This window comes from Carassius gibelio, chromosome A15, assembly GCF_023724105.1.
Source record: "Carassius gibelio isolate Cgi1373 ecotype wild population from Czech Republic chromosome A15, carGib1.2-hapl.c, whole genome shotgun sequence".
NCBI lineage: Eukaryota > Metazoa > Chordata > Actinopteri > Cypriniformes > Cyprinidae > Carassius > Carassius gibelio.
In genome coordinates this window covers 4,213,083-4,228,534 of record NC_068385.1, presented here as the reverse complement: position 1 = coordinate 4,228,534, position 15,452 = coordinate 4,213,083, and the positions used below count along the sequence as shown (strand labels likewise).

The 15,452-nt window shown below is 41.3% G+C and overlaps 2 protein-coding genes across 4 annotated transcripts; one reads left to right on the top strand and one right to left on the bottom strand.

Annotated features, from left to right (window-relative positions):
* Window positions 1-653: 653 nt before the first annotated feature.
* On the bottom strand, window positions 654-4,374 carry LOC128028969 (geminin coiled-coil domain-containing protein 1-like). Of its 2 annotated transcripts, XR_008187274.1 has the most exons (4): window positions 4,075-4,374; window positions 3,849-3,965; window positions 2,671-3,544; window positions 654-2,416 (listed from the first exon to the last, which is right to left on the bottom strand). XR_008187274.1 is itself a non-coding variant. In XM_052616381.1 (3 exons), the coding sequence occupies exons 1-3, from the start codon at window positions 4,372-4,374 to the stop codon at window positions 2,744-2,746; spliced, it is 1,218 nt and encodes a 405-aa protein (XP_052472341.1). In that variant the 3' UTR covers window positions 2,530-2,743. The 2 variants fall into 2 exon arrangements, 1 of the variants encoding a protein (XP_052472341.1); XM_052616381.1 differs by lacking the exon at window positions 654-2,416 and having other exon boundaries at window positions 2,530-3,544.
* Window positions 4,375-7,242: 2,868 nt separating this feature from the next.
* LOC128028961 (uncharacterized) lies at window positions 7,243-14,908 on the top strand. 2 transcript variants are annotated; one of them, XR_008187273.1, is made up of 2 exons: window positions 7,243-14,332; window positions 14,734-14,908. XR_008187273.1 is itself a non-coding variant. In XM_052616355.1 (2 exons), exon 2 carries the CDS (start codon window positions 8,910-8,912, stop codon window positions 14,049-14,051), a length of 5,142 nt encoding a protein of 1,713 aa, XP_052472315.1. In that variant the 5' UTR covers window positions 7,243-7,446; window positions 7,848-8,909; the 3' UTR covers window positions 14,052-14,907. The 2 variants fall into 2 exon arrangements, 1 of the variants encoding a protein (XP_052472315.1); XM_052616355.1 differs by having other exon boundaries at window positions 7,243-7,446; window positions 7,848-14,907.
* The last annotated feature ends 544 nt before the right edge of the window (window positions 14,909-15,452 follow it).

Genomic DNA, 15,452 nt, shown 5'->3' with positions numbered 1-15,452 from the left:
GTGACAAATACAATTGAAGTGATATCAGCTGTAAATTACTTTTTGTCTTGCAAACTTTATTTAAATATGCAAAATAAAAATAAAAAAATAATTACAAGATGAAAACTGGATGGCGTTCACTGAATTAATATGCCAACATTTATAATAGAATAATGCATACTGTTTTCCTGCTAATATTTTTAGCATCATATGGTTTATGCTGTGCAATGTTCAGTGAGTATGTTATTGACAGTCAATATTTATCTTATATTGAAGACTACTTTAAACCAGATCTATGTTCAGAGTAGCATACTTTTACTTTTGCAGTACATTGTATGAGTATTGTGTGCAGAATGTGAAAGCATGGGGGGGAAATGATGTGTAGTAGCAATCTCAGCACACTGCACCAGTGATTAACTGACTGTGCTTCAACAAAAGTAGTTAATATACTGAATAGTGTTTATTGCACAGCACTCAATAAGAAGTAAACTAGTCTTCCATTATTTATTTATATATATATATATATATATATATATATATATATATATATATATATATATATATATATATATATATATATATATATATATATATATCATAGCAATATTTGAAGATATTTCAGTAGCTGCAGCTAAACATTTTAGATTTCTTTACAGTATACAGTTACTCAAGCTTCACAACCATAGAAACACATTAACTATTATAGCGGGCAGAACAGCATTCCAGCATACTCTCTCTACTTTATACATGATGTATTACTTCAGGCCTACTAGAGATCAAGAGAACAGGGCTTCCTTAATTAGAGATGCACACACGGCCTGCTTACACATTAACTTTAACTCTGTTGCGTATTCTCCCAATGTCTAACACCTAAACCAACTTACTACAGGTATGATTTATTTGCTTACACTCAAATATAAGCATAGCTGCTGCTTCTGAATTAGTATGCCTCACAATAGTCACTGAACTGTGAATTGTGATCCAGGGAGTTGTAGAACAGTTTTGTTCTATTCAGTTAGCCAAAGGGAAACCCATATTAGTTTGACAGCATAGTTAGAAGTAGAATTATAGAGTACTTTTTGTATTATGGCTGATAAAGTGTAAATGGTGTTCTTGGTTATAATAGAAGAGGTGCAAGGAACAGCCAAGAGCCTGCAGATAATTAATAACCATCATAAGACATCATGTGTCTGGTTTACCAATTTTTTTTGAGGTATAGGGTTATGATGTATTTTATTTCAACACCTGTTCTTCTGTATTTATGTGTGTATTATACTGTATGACAATCAAAAATTGGCCATCCTTTGGTTTCAAATCTCCGGATGCTGGAATGATTGTTTCCAATTTTGAACACAGATTTATCCACCCCATCATGACAAACAAACTGTGAAGGCACTACGACCCTAGGCAATAAGTACCGGCTGGCTTGGTCTCCTTTCCATTGTACTGTATATAGAGTGATGCTAATTTTTGTAGGCTAACACAAAAGTAAGTAAAAGTAAAAATCACCCTGGTTCCCTCAACAAAATGCAGTGCTAAAATGCGAACTCGTTAACAGGTTTTGGTCTACAAATATGCATCATCGCTGCAGGACTCTATTTTCCACTTAATTGAATGTCCAAAACTTTGAGGTTGAATGGGAAAAGGCTGTTGTTTAATCTGAGACAAAATATATAAGCAAGTATATGTACGTTTTATGTATAATATTGAATTGCAGAATGACAATTTCTGAGTTATTGTAGGTAAATGTTATGTACTGTATTGAACACATTTCCTTTTCCTAACCCCCAACCATGTATCATCTCCTTTTAATTGTTCTTCAACCTGTCTCCGTTTTTTCCAGGCTCCTCAAGGTGCTCATTCCTGTTTTCAATCTGGAGGCCATCTGCAGGGGGCTTAACCGTGTTATTAGAGACCACTCACCCTGGCTTCTCCATGGCTAACTCAAGGCCCAAACTTTCCCTATCGTCCCCAGCTCCCTGAGGGCAGAGCACAGAGTAAGAGACTGGGCAGAGGGGAGGGATAGAGGGGTGTAAGTATCCCGTTTTAGACCCCCATGGGGGTCTCAGACTTGCAGGGCAGATCAGGAAGGAAGTCTCCCTCAAGACTAGCCAGACCTCTCTTTTGTCTCACAGTGGCAGGAAAATGGAGAAGACGTACCAGAAAGTAACAGAGGGAGGGAAAGTGATAGGGAAAGGAGGGAAGGAAAGCTGGACAGCTGTGGGAATGAGAGGTTAGCGCTAATAGTGTAGCACGAGAAGATTTGGGACTCACAATGTTGATACTTGTAATGCATCAGTTCACAATTAAAGAGACATTTGTTCTGTTACAGTGAGCTATTATTTGCAATAAAAGACATATGCAAAATGTATTTGATCCAGGTGTCTTAAATCTAGTGACATATGCTGTGTTTGTGTATTAGACAGCTTTGTAAAATCTGTAAAAAAAAAAAAAAAAAAAAAAGGGTAGTGACAATGTTAATTTAAGGGGTGAGTCTTAATGGTTTCTTTTACAATTTGAAAGTACCAAAATCTTGGAAAAAATTAAAAATTTACTTAGAAAAAGATTTTAATGAATTCAGTCATAATCCTGCATCTAATATCAAAGCCTTTCAATCACGATGAATAAAAAACACTATATACAAATTCATGACATAAAATCACAAAGCTTTCAAAATATATAATATATCACCTGTAAAAGTGAAGAGTTCTTGTGTTTCTTGTTAATATGGAGCAGGCTGAGTTATCATTCCTCAAAAATGTCTCTAGGAACACTGTTTAGGAACCCAGGTGAAGTTCCATCCCCCTTGTGCATCTCTGCGTGTAAAAGCTTGTCCTTGGGGGAAACTGTGTGTCTTCACGCTGTTTTGTGGATTAAGTGACATGCTAAATGCCAAGTCAGTCCTGCTAGGGGACACATGAGGTGTGGAGAAAAGTTGACTATTGCCCCCTGGTGGACTGGAGGAATCACAGCCTGGTGTGTTGTAATATGGACCCGGGGTTACGTCCTGGGTATGTAATGGAGTCGAGGCAGCTCGTGGTGGTGTGAAGTGTTGAGCGGTGGTCATCAATGGTGGAGAGCTGACCAGTGAGCCTGTAGTTGTGATGGTGTAAATAGCAGAGTGGTCAAGGGTTGAATAATCTGAACCCAAGCTCTGGGAGGTGCTGTAGTCACTGGAGGTGTCCAGACTGCAGTTGCTCGATGACTCTACGATGCAGCTGTAATCGCAGCATGTCTCAACATTAGGGCTGAAGCCGACTGCACTGTTCACATTTGTTGTACTGTAAGGATCTTCTGTAGGGGTTGGACAGCTGAAAGAAGGGGTTCTGAAACTGTGTTCTGGGTCAACGGTGTTCTCGTCTCTCAGGCCAAGAGTTTCTAGTATCCATGAGTCTAGAGGTGGGGTGGCCGCCAAATCTTCAGTGGAGCAAAATTCCAAAGAGAGATTGCGGCAAGTCTGCTTCCCCTCACCGTTCTGAAGTAACTTGCTTAGGTTCTGGAAATCATCATAAGTTCTCTTTCGATGTCTTGGACCATCGGGAACCTTGCAGTTAGGAAGGAGTCTCTGTGATTTGAAGAAGGGAAAAGTGGAAAACAGAATGTAAGAGTTGATAAAAAAAACAGAAAGATCTGACATAAGCGACAGTAAAGGGCCGTCCACACAAACACATGAAAATGGATTCTGATTGGCTGTGTGTATATATATATATATATATATATATATATATATATATATATATATATATATATATATATATATAGTATAGATAATCCTTCTCTGTAAACTTTTAGTTTTAGAAAAAAAAATGACACATTACATGATACACACAATAGTGTAAAGATATGTGATAAGTTGTGAGATTTCTTACCTTTGTTTTTTCCTCTAAAGACTTAACATATGATGAGTTTAAAAACTCCTTGAGCTTGTTGTTCTCTTCTTGAAGTCTGGCCAGCTCTTCTTCTCTTTGCATTAGGGTATCTTGAAGCTTTATGGGGAATTTATTTTTATTTTATTTTTTATTTTTTAGCACAATTATTTACAATATGTAGCTTTGGATAAGTATATTATAATCTATTTTCAATCTGTTTAAATACCTGTTTGTTTCGTTGAAGTTGAGGTGACAGTTGGTCAGGCCAGATGGGCCGATGACACTGGAGATGGAAAAACTCCAGTTTGTCAAGGCGGGAAGCCTCTCGCGCCGCTGGTCGCGGCATAATGCAGGTCTTACCCCGCCGAGGCGGCTCGTGCTGGCGGGCAGCGTTGTCCAGGGGACCGGCGTCCCAGAGGGAGACGAGCGCTGCTGTGGAAACGTCAACACTGCCGTCAGCTGACGTGGAGGCGGAGTAGTCATAGCGCTGCCCTCCTGCAAAGCTCAGGTCTTGGCAGGACAGCATGGTGCTCTACAAAATCCATCACAGTTTTTGCACTGTAAACGTCAGTCTCCAAAATGGTGCCAAAGTTACAACTTGCAGTGAAAAGTTATTTGCATTTTTAATGTATTATTTAATAATCTGATTAATCCAGTTTAATTTATTATTATAAAAAAAGAAACATACAAGAAAACACAAATGATTGTATCACGATAAATGAAAAAAACATGTGCAACTGCAAAAAAAAAAAAAAAAAAAAAAAAAAAAATTCCAAAAAACTCCATATCAAAGAGCAAGACGATGATTTATTAAAATTAACATCCATTTCATGTTTTATGCCCCATACAATACCCACGTGTTGCACTGACTCCAACAGCCAGCTCTCCTTGTATTGGGTCATTATTAGCGTTGGCATTTGCTTTTGAGCATTAATTATGCATATCTATGTGTCAGTGTATCAGAGACATGTAAACATAAAGATAAATGCACATGGTACTCGCAGACCCAGTAAAAAATAAAAATAAAAAAAATAAATAGAAAACTCTCACAGGTGCGCGTAAAACCAGCCCACCAATTGCTTTAAATTAACAGGTGAATACATAATAAGAAGCACTTACCATTTATTTGGGCAGGGTGGCAGGGGTAGGTGCGAGCTCTCCAAAGACCTAGAAAAACAAGTGCGCAAAACTTGATTCAAATTGCTCTGACACTCTCTCCAGAGCTCAGCAAGAATCTGACTCGCTGTGAACCTGTCAAACTTATGACGTGACGCGTTCAACTGTTGGCTCGCAGATGCGCAATGAGCAAGCGCTCGAGCAGAAAGCGATGCGTGACTGTACTAATGCACCACGCGCAAGGTTTTATTGCTTTGGGATGGAGAGGTAGATGGTTCCTCTGCGCATCTGGGTGCTGCGCGCTGTCTAGTGGGTTAATGTATAATTGTTCAACTGATAGTTTAGAAGCATGATGAATTAATTTAACCAAACGAGCTAAAGGACATGTTCATGACCCCCTCTCACGGAGTTAAATGAGAGTTGCATACCACGGAGTGACATATTAACACACTTCTGAGCATTTATGTCAGTATTTTATTTTTATTATTATTCCAAATGAAACAAAAAGATTACAATTTTAATGTTCACGTGGGCTTAGTACTTTGCACCTGATTTAGAAGAAATCGCCAAATGAAGCTGTGGCTGGAAAAAAATAGATGTATTGATTATACTGAATATATATATACATGCACACAGCATATAATAATTTTGACCTAGGAAAGCATGTGATTCAGAAGCTTTTGTCAGTGCATCCAATTCCCATATAGCAAGTGAAGTAGCATATCTTAAATCTAAGGAGGAGAATGGGTTCTTCTTATGACTGTATATAGCACAGTTTGACAACCATTGGTGCTGTATTTAATTTAAAGTGTTTCCTCTATGATTACAAGCCAGTGAACCACTTATAGTGCTATTTAGCACCATTTTTGTATATAGGTATCCTGGAATTCCAGGATGCAAAAATCGCTCCTAATGAAATGTGTATGTATTTCAACATTAAGATAATATTAATCAATCCCCAAGTGGGATTTATTTTGTACCTGGTTTTGGTAAAGAGGTTTTTTTTTTTTTATTATTATTATTATTATTATTATTATTTTTGTAATACACTTTAACAGTGTTTCTGATGTGTATGTTACAGGGACAGATATCAATTAACTTTGATAATGAAAGCCATAAGCTCTTATCTGTTATTCATATATGTTATATTTTGACTGATTTAAATTACACTACGGGACTTAGTGACTTTAGATAATGGGGATGAAAACTTTATTATGCTATACTTAAAGAGGGCATCCACCAATATCAACGATTTGACCAGATTTCTCCATTGAACACTGTGCTTTAAACTCTGAGGTCTTCATTTTATTCATAGAAATTTTGTTTGCAAAATGTCTTTAAATGCAGTATTTTGGGGGTAATTTAGTTTTTTACCCTACTTCATTAGGTGTGTTTGATAAAAAAAAAAAAAAAAAAAATATATATATATATATATATATATATATATATGTATTTATTTTTATTTTATTTTTCTTCTTCTTCTTTTAAGAGTAGATTTTTGGATTAGGTTTAGTGTATAAAATAATTGTTATCAGTTTTATATAGAAAAAGCAATAAACGTCTGTGGCATGTCCCCATTTAGATGTATAGAGGTCTGTGGGCACTAATTGCAGGGTTTCAGGATGACTTTATGCAGGTTTCGTGAGCAGCTTTGCCTGTGTGTAGAAAGGAGCTGAGATGCGGAGGCAGGAGAGGAGGGACATGGTGAAAGTGTTTAATTCACTAACTGTAACTGCCAATTAAACAGTCTAAACGCTCTGTCATTTCATCTGTAACCTCTGTCCAACCTCATTCACACCCTCTCTCTTTCTCTCATAGTCCTGATACCAGAGATACAAAAACCCAGTGGCTCAAATTCTGCAGAAGTGTGCACTAATCTTTGTATGTGAGCTATGGCTATTTGTGATTATAAATAAGATGATAGAAAATAGACAGAATGTGCTCCGATCACAAATAATGATGTCTGAACTTAAACTTAAACTTTTCCTAAACAGTCCTGCATAACTTGTCAATTTATATATAAAATTATGATACAAACCATAGAATATATAAGTGTGTGGTAGAATATGCAAGAGATGGGAGTCTATTGAAGAAAGTCACTCTTGTGGAGTGTGAAATGTGTGTGTGTGTTGGTGCACCCAACACACGTGTATGTGTTAACTAAATCAGAGGAGGCAGCTTGGGTAATTAAGAGCGGAGCTGTTGTCAGGTGCCTCAATATGACATGAATGGCAGTTTGTCACTCTTGTTGTGAATTCTTTATGGTTTTTCTCTTATTGTCCATAATTTATTCTGCTAATGTGTTAAGTTACGGAAAATGTGCTGTACATAGTTTGAAGCAGATACGATTCTAACGTAAGTGAGCTATTCTCTGCCACGCAAGCGCAGCAGCCGGAGTTTTTTGTAGCTGGAGTTTCATAGCGTTGGCAGACTTTCCACTCGTGTGCAGCATCCTTGAGTGCAAGTTAAAGTTACTGACAAAGTAAGTTCATAACACGATTCTATGTTTAATGGGGAATGTTTGTACGCGCGGCAACTATTTCTGGCACGATGCCAATATTGCCGCTGTTTTTGTGATCTGTATAATTATCAGCGCACTCGCGCTAGCACGGATGCTAATATCACTAATATTTGCAATATTAATATTTAATTCTTCCCCTTATGTGCATGATCCTATATTTTACAGTTTGTTATCTGTTGTTATGATAATGCAGCATAATGTGATTTATGCTATTATATTTATTTCCATAGTTTATATCCTTGCTTTCTTAGTATTCTAAGTGGATATATGAGAGTTGTTGATAATGTTTCATTTGTAATTTACTGTTGAATCATAACAGTATGTAGACAAGTTATTTATCTTGTTTTATTTGTTTATTACAGAAACTACCTCAGTTGTATACTGTCATGTGTACAAGGTTGAAACTTGCACAAAATAAAAGTGGAAACGAAATCTGATGACTCCTCCCTGATCAGAGTACTGAAGTGGTTAACACCATTGAAAAACTAGCAATCAGTGGGGCAATCCCCAACAAATGGTCCTTCGAGCCGGATCTTGACTGCTTCATAATGTCATCAGATGATAAACCAACATCACTTCTCCATGCTGATACACAAGCAAGGCCGTCACGGCGATGTCGAGCCCCCAGACACCTTGAAGATTACATCCTTGACATCCAACACCGACCTGCCCTTTCCTCCAGTCCTGTTCAGAGGGAGTCAGAGGAGCAGAGAGGAGCAGCAGCCGCAGTGTATACAAGTCAAGCAGATGCAGCATCCATTCAAGGTATACGTCGAGCCACGCCTAGTCCGAGTCAAGCAGATGTATTGAGTATGGACTCATTGACTAAACTCATGGACTCCATGAATGCGAGGGAGGAAGAAGAGACAGTTGAAATGGACAATCTTCTCAGGAAACTAGAACAACTTAAGAAACGTAAGCACCGCCGAAACGAAATGATGGAACACATCAAATCTTTCTAGAGGGAGGAGGATGAGGAGGACAATGAACCAGTACAGGTTATTGCATCACCACCATCTTTTCACGCATCATCTAGTTCATTAAGCCCTCCGCCCATACACCCACATGACACAGTGGCAAATGTCAGCACACAGGCTACGGTATGCACCCCAGGGATACATGAAGAAAAGTCACATGAGACAGGTGCTATCTCTAAAGCAGAATTACAGAGTTGCAATATTGGATTCACTCCGATCCATACACAACAATCCAAGACGGCAGGTTTACTGTATTCTCCCCTCTCATCTGGCATAGCATCTCCTGTTCCACATCTTTCACAACAACGAGTATATGAGCCTTTCCCATCTCATTCTCCCAGAATTCTGCCTGGTCAGGAACGAGCTTTGACTCATGACACTGAACGATCATTCCAGCCCCTTAAGCTACAACAGCTGATTTCGCCATCACCTGTCTATCAACATCTTATGGCACCGCACGGCTATCTTGTAACACCACATTCAAAGATAGAGCCAGTGAATGCATTTACTTCATCCAGTCATGTCCCTCCTTATCAAACAATGATGCCATCAACGTTACCCTCTCAAAACATGATTCCTGGCTTACTCCCTTCCATGAGCCCTGCTGCAGTTGTCGTCCCTCCACAGCTGTTACCAACCCAGACAGCAACCCCACCAGGTTCAGCTCAGCGGACATTGTATAGCCCCCCTAAACCTAAAATTCCAGACTTCACAAGTGACAGTGAAAGAGAATTTGCGAATATGAAGCTGGCATTGGACAATTTGCTTGAGCCTTACCCAGAACTAACAGAGAAGTATAAATATCATGTACTGTTGGAACATCTTAAATTGCCTGAAGCTCAGATGATAGCGCAGTCCTGTCGACATCACCCATACCCGTATTCAGCAGCTATGCAAGCACTTCAGTTACAGTACGGCCAGCCACATCAACTGGCACAAAGTGAGATAGCAGCCATCCTCACAGCACCAGATGTCAAGCCCAATGATGGTCACAGCTTTCAGAGCTTTGCTTTGCGAGTTCATCTCCTGGTCAGTATGCTGCTGTCCCTAGAAGGACCAAGAGGGATGGAGCTTAATTGCTGCTCACATGTAGACCGCCTACTTAGCAAGCTGCCAAAGTATCTACGGGATGGCTTCATTGAGTTCCTTCAACAGCAGGGAAAGCTTAACTCCATAAGTCTCAACCCTTATAATCTACAGGACTTTGCTGGATGGCTGCAGGTTAAGGCACAGCAGCAGAGACTGTCCATTCGGTTAGTACAGCGTTACCAGCACGAGAGACTTCCAGGGATCAGTAAAGAGAAACCCCCAGTTAAACCAAAGGGTTCGAATCTAGTTGTTTATCATGGTGCATCCCAAGCAGAGACAGCGCTCTCTACCTCTCCTAAAGAGCTAAAGCTTAAGAAACCATTCAAGGTACACTGCCTCTTCTGCAACAGTAAAGAGCACTACATTACCCGTTGTGATAAAGTCAAAGAGCAGTCGGTAACTGACCTTCAGAAGTGGATTTCTGATGGAAAGAGATGCTGGCGATGTGCACGATTACATGTACCCGAGATATGCAACCTCAAAAAGCCATGCGGTGAATGTGGTGGAATACATCTCCAGGTGCTTCATCGTATAGCCAGTGATGATCCAACAAACTGTACATCAAGCACATCAGAGAGTCGCATTTACCTTATCCCTGCTAATGTGACCTGCAGAGTGCTTCTCAAAGTGGTACCAGTGCTGCTACATAGCGAGTTCAGGTCAGTGGAGACTTATGCTATACTGGACGATGGAGCGCAGAGAACCATGATTTTACCAATAGCCGTCCACAAGCTTCAGTTGGAGGGTGAACCTGAAACACTGGCTCTACGTACAGTAAGATCCGACATCACTCACCTTTCCGGGTTCAAGATTAACTTGGAAATTTCTCCAAAGAGTGAACCAGGGAGGCGCTTCCAGATACGTGGGGCCTTTACAGCTTCGGGTCTGGACTTAGTAGAGCAATCATATCCAGTGCAGAGACTTCAGAAACGTTACGCTCACCTCAGAGAGCTTCCGTTACAGTCATTCCACAATGTGCGTCCTATGGTGCTGATAGGATCAGACTACGTCCATCTTATCACAGCAGATCGGCCAGTCCGTCGAGGAACCAAAGGTGGTCCAGTTGCAGTGCACACAGCCCTGGGGTGGGCCCTACAAGGGGCAGAGGACTACACGCCAAGTCACAACTCAGTGCAACAGTGTCTTTTCGTTTCAACTGAATGTCCAAATGACTTGCTCTGTCGTAATGTTGAGAGATTATGGCAGCTTGATGTCCTGCCATATCGGAATGAGAAAGTAGTGGTTCGATCCAAAGAAGATCAGGAGGCAATTAAACTTCTTGAAAGCCGAACGCAGAGAATTGAGGTGGAGGAAATCCAACGGTATGCTACCCCCCTCCTCCGCAGACCTGGAGCTCCAAAACTCATAAGTACAATTCAATCCGTTATGCCTAGTCTGAGGAGCACAGAGAGGAAACTTCAGAGAGACCCAGAGAAAGCTGCTATCTACTCTGGTGAGATTAATAAGCTTATTAAAGCAGGTTATGTTAAGAAACTCCAACCTGAAGAAGTTACCAACTCAGAGGAGGCATGGTACATTCCCCACCACCTGGTGTGCCACAATAATAAACCAAGGCTGGTCTTCAATTGCTCATTCAAATATCAAGGACTTTCACTGAATGATCAGCTTCTGCCTGGCCCTGCTCTTGGCCCATCATTGGTGGGGGTCCTTTTGAGATTCAGACAACACCAAGTGGCTGTTAGTGCGGACATTCGCGGAATGTTCCATCAGGTCCGTCTGTTGCCTGAGGACAGACCTCTACTCCGCTTCATCTGGCGAGACTTACACTGTGAGAACTGTCCAGACGTCTATGAATGGCAGGTTTTGCCGTTTGGTACAACTAGCAGCCCATGTTGTGCCATTTTCGCTGTGCAACAGCATGCTCGGAATAACCAAGAGAATTACCCAGATGCTCTACAAACAGTGCAGCAGAATTTTTATGTGGACAACTATCTGGCAAGCTTTCCAACCACATCCGAGGTCAAGCTAACAATTGATCAACTGCGCTGTCTTCTATCAGAGGGTGGATTTGACCTCAGACAATGGGCTAGCAACCAACCATCAGTGATATCACACTTACCCACAGAAGCAAGGTCCTTGGCGGCAGAACAATGGTTGGGGCAGAGCAAGACTGATCCAATGGAGCCAACATTGGGTCTCCGGTGGAATTGTGCTGCTGATACCCTAGGATACCACTATCGTCCCATTGAATATGCCGCACTAACAATGAGAACAGCTTATCAAGTGCTAGCCACGCAGTATGATCCTTTGGGCTTCATCGTACCTTTCACCACCCGAGCAAAAGTGCTCATTCAACAGCTATGGTCCAAAAAAAGAGAATGGGATGACCCAAACTTGCCGCCTGATCTTCATGCTGCCTGGAACACCTGGGAAAGTGAGTTACAGCATCTCAGCGCCATAACCATTCCTCGCTGTTATTCATCAGTTCCCAACAATGCTCACCAAAAGTATGACCTCCATGTCTTCTGTGACGCATCTGAGAGAGCGTATGGGGCAGTGGCTTACTTAGTAGAGACCACCAAAGATGTCATTCATACTTCCTTTGTAATGGCTAGATCGCGAGTTGCTCCCAAGAGGCAACAGTCCATGCCACGCTTGGAATTATGCGCAGCATTGGCGGGAGCACAGTTAGCAAAGCTTTTGCATGACGAACTCACTCTTACCATCCAGCAGACAATTCTCTGGACAGATTCTACAACTGTGTTAGAGTGGCTTCAGTCCGATTCATGTAGGTTCAAAGTCTTTGTTGGAACACGAGTCTCAGAAATACAGGAGTTGACAGAGCACAGTGCTTGGCACTACGTGGACACGCAGCAGAACCCAGCAGACGATATCACAAGGGGTAAATCACTCTTAAGTTTTTCTGGGCCTGGTCGTTGGAGTCAGGGGCCATCATTTTTAAAATTGGGTCATGAGCACTGGCCAAAGAGACCTGAACAGGTAAAGTCCGAAGAGCTACCTGAACTGAAAGGTTTCACTATCTGCTGCCTAACCATTACAGAGCCAGATCAAACCCTTCCAGATGTTACTCAGTTCAGCACATGGAAAGAGTTGGTTGAGGCAACTAGACAGACATGTCGGAAGGTAACAGATGATTCGGAAAACACCCAGCTCATAGATCACCGTGAAGCAGAATTGCTACTACTGAGAAAGTGTCAAGCTCAGAGCTTTCCTGAGGAAATAACAGCTCTTAAAACACACAAACATATACCAATCCACAGTCGACTAACATGTCTTGCTCCAGAGTGGGATCCAGAGACTAATTTACTCAGAGTTGGAGGGCGATTACGGAGACTGGAAAGCCCAAGTGTGGAACAAATTCATCCAATAGTGCTAGATCCACAGCATCCAGCGACAAAGCTTCTCATTAAAGACTTTGACGAGCGCTTGTTGCACCCAGGTACAGAACGAGTGTATGCAGAAATACGGAGGCAATACTGGATCTTACGAGGACGCCAAGCTGTTAAACACCACCAGCTTAACTGTGTATCCTGTCAACGATGGCGAGCGCAGCCCAAGGTACCACCAATGGCAGATTTGCCACCAGAGCGGCTCAGGCTTCTCTGCCCACCATTTTATTCTACAGGAGTGGACTGTTTCGGCCCGTATCACGTTAAAATAGGCAGAAGGATTGAGAAACGTTGGGGTGTCATTTTCAAATGCCTCACCACAAGAGCTGTCCACATAGAGCTTCTCAACTCCATGGATGTGGACGCTTTCCTGCTTGCTCTCCGGCGATTCATAGCCAGACGTGGCAGACCAAAGGAGATCAGGTCCGATTGTGGTACAAACTTTCGTGGTGCTGAACGAGAACTGCGAGAAGCCTTTGCAGCTATGGAACCCCAATTAAAAGAGCAATTAGCCGATTACCAGATCATCTTCAAATTCAATCCGCCTAACGCTCCTCATTTTGGTGGCGTTTGGGAGCGAGAGGTCCGCTCCATTAAAGCTGCTCTCCAAGTGGCAGTAGGAAGCCAGTCTGTCTCTGAAGATGTCCTGTCTACAGTTTTAGTGGAGGTAGAGTGCATCTTGAATTCAAAACCCCTTGGATACGTCTCAGCAGATGTTGCAGACCTCGATCCCATTACACCAAACCTTCTCCTCATGGGGCGGCGGGATGCATCACTTCCGCAGGTGGCATATGCCTCAGGAGAAATGGGGCGGCGCAGATGGCGACATTGTCAAAATCTTGTGGACCAGTTTTGGTGTCAATTTACAAGGAACTACTTACCAGTACTTCAGACACGCCAGAAATGGCACAAACCATCTGACAATTTGGCAGTAGGCTCAGTGGTCTTGATAATTGATCCACAACTTCCTAGAGCTCATTGGCCTATTGGTAAAGTGGTTAAGACTGTGGTCAGTAAGGATGGATGTGTGAGAACAGCAGATGTCCTTGTCAAGGGCAAAGTGTACACAAGGCCAGTTGCCCGCCTGATTCTGTTGCCAGCCTTTGAGGATGATACTAAAGACTCTTAAAGAATTCATTTACTTACACATTTACTACTCAAATGTGGGGGCGGCTGTTGTGAATTCTTTATGGTTTTTCTCTTATTGTCCATAATTTATTCTGCTAATGTGTTAAGTTACGGAAAATGTGCTGTACATAGTTTGAAGCAGATACGATTCTAACGTAAGTGAGCTATTCTCTGCCACGCAAGCGCAGCAGCCGGAGTTTTTTGTAGCTGGAGTTTCATAGCGTTGGCAGACTTTCCACTCGTGTGCAGCATCCTTGAGTGCAAGTTAAAGTTACTGACAAAGTAAGTTCATAACACGATTCTATGTTTAATGGGGAATGTTTGTACGCGCGGCAACTATTTCTGGCACGATGCCAATATTGCCGCTGTTTTTGTGATCTGTATAATTATCAGCGCACTCGCGCTAGCACGGATGCTAATATCACTAATATTTGCAATATTAATGTTTAATTCTTCCCCTTATGTGCATGATCCTATATTTTACAGTTTGTTATCTGTTGTTATGATAATGCAGCATAATGTGATTTATGCTATTATATTTATTTCCATAGTTTATATCCTTGCTTTCTTAGTATTCTAAGTGGATATATGAGAGTTGTTGATAATGTTTCATTTGTAATTTACTGTTGAATCATAACAGTATGTAGACAAGTTATTTATCTTGTTTTATTTGTTTATTACAGAAACTACCTCAGTTGTATACTGTCATGTGTACAAGGTTGAAACTTGCACAAAATAAAAGTGGAAACGAAATCTGATGACTCCTCCCTGATCAGAGTACTGAAGTGGTTAACACCATTGAAAAACTAGCAATCAGTGGGGCAATCCCCAACAACTCTCGTCCTACCTCAAACGGCCTCTGTCCCTTGCTGTCAGCTGCTCTAACTGTTTAGCAGTCAGTCTGCTGGCAGAACAAATTTCTTTTTTTTTTTTTTTTCAGGTCTGATGTTTTGTCTGTTGACAGGTCTAATTTTTCAGCTCTGTTTCTGTGGATTTTTTTTTTTTTGGTTGTTTGCCAACCTGAGAGTGAATATGACTTAGAGAACAGATTGCAATTTTTTTTTTAATTCAGAATTATGTTTAAAATAGTTTTTATGGGGTCCTTGGACCTGTGGAACACTGATGGGCCAATTATCTGAGAATCACACATCAATATAAAGTCAAAACAAAGTCAACCGAGCCCTTAACTTCTTCACAGGGGTCCTCATCCCCTCCCCGCTTCACTCTATCTTATTATTACCTGCTCCCTCCTTCAGAGAAATCTGCCCCCCTTCCACTGAGATTACGCTCCATACGTGTGTCAAAGCAGACTGTGCTGTTAGCGTGCTGCGATACTAAGCCTCTTTTACCTGAACAATGGTCTCCAGCCGAGCACACACTGCCAATTAAGCCCAGGGCTCTT

What these genes read in the sequence shown, in the direction of transcription:
- LOC128028969 (XM_052616381.1), bottom strand. Translation starts at nt 4,374, where the DNA reads ATGCTGTCCTGCCAAGACCTGAGCTTTGCAGGAGGGCAGCGCTATGAC. An exon ending in AACTTCAACGAAACAAACAG is followed by an intron (nt 3,966 to 4,074) that starts GTATTTAAACAG and finishes TTCCCCATAAAG; the next exon opens with CTTCAAGATACCCTAATGCA. An exon ending in CTTTAGAGGAAAAAACAAAG is followed by an intron (nt 3,545 to 3,848) that starts GTAAGAAATCTC and finishes TTCAAATCACAG; the next exon opens with AGACTCCTTCCTAACTGCAA.
- LOC128028961 (XM_052616355.1), top strand. Translation starts at nt 8,910, where the DNA reads ATGGCACCGCACGGCTATCTTGTAACACCACATTCAAAGATAGAGCCA.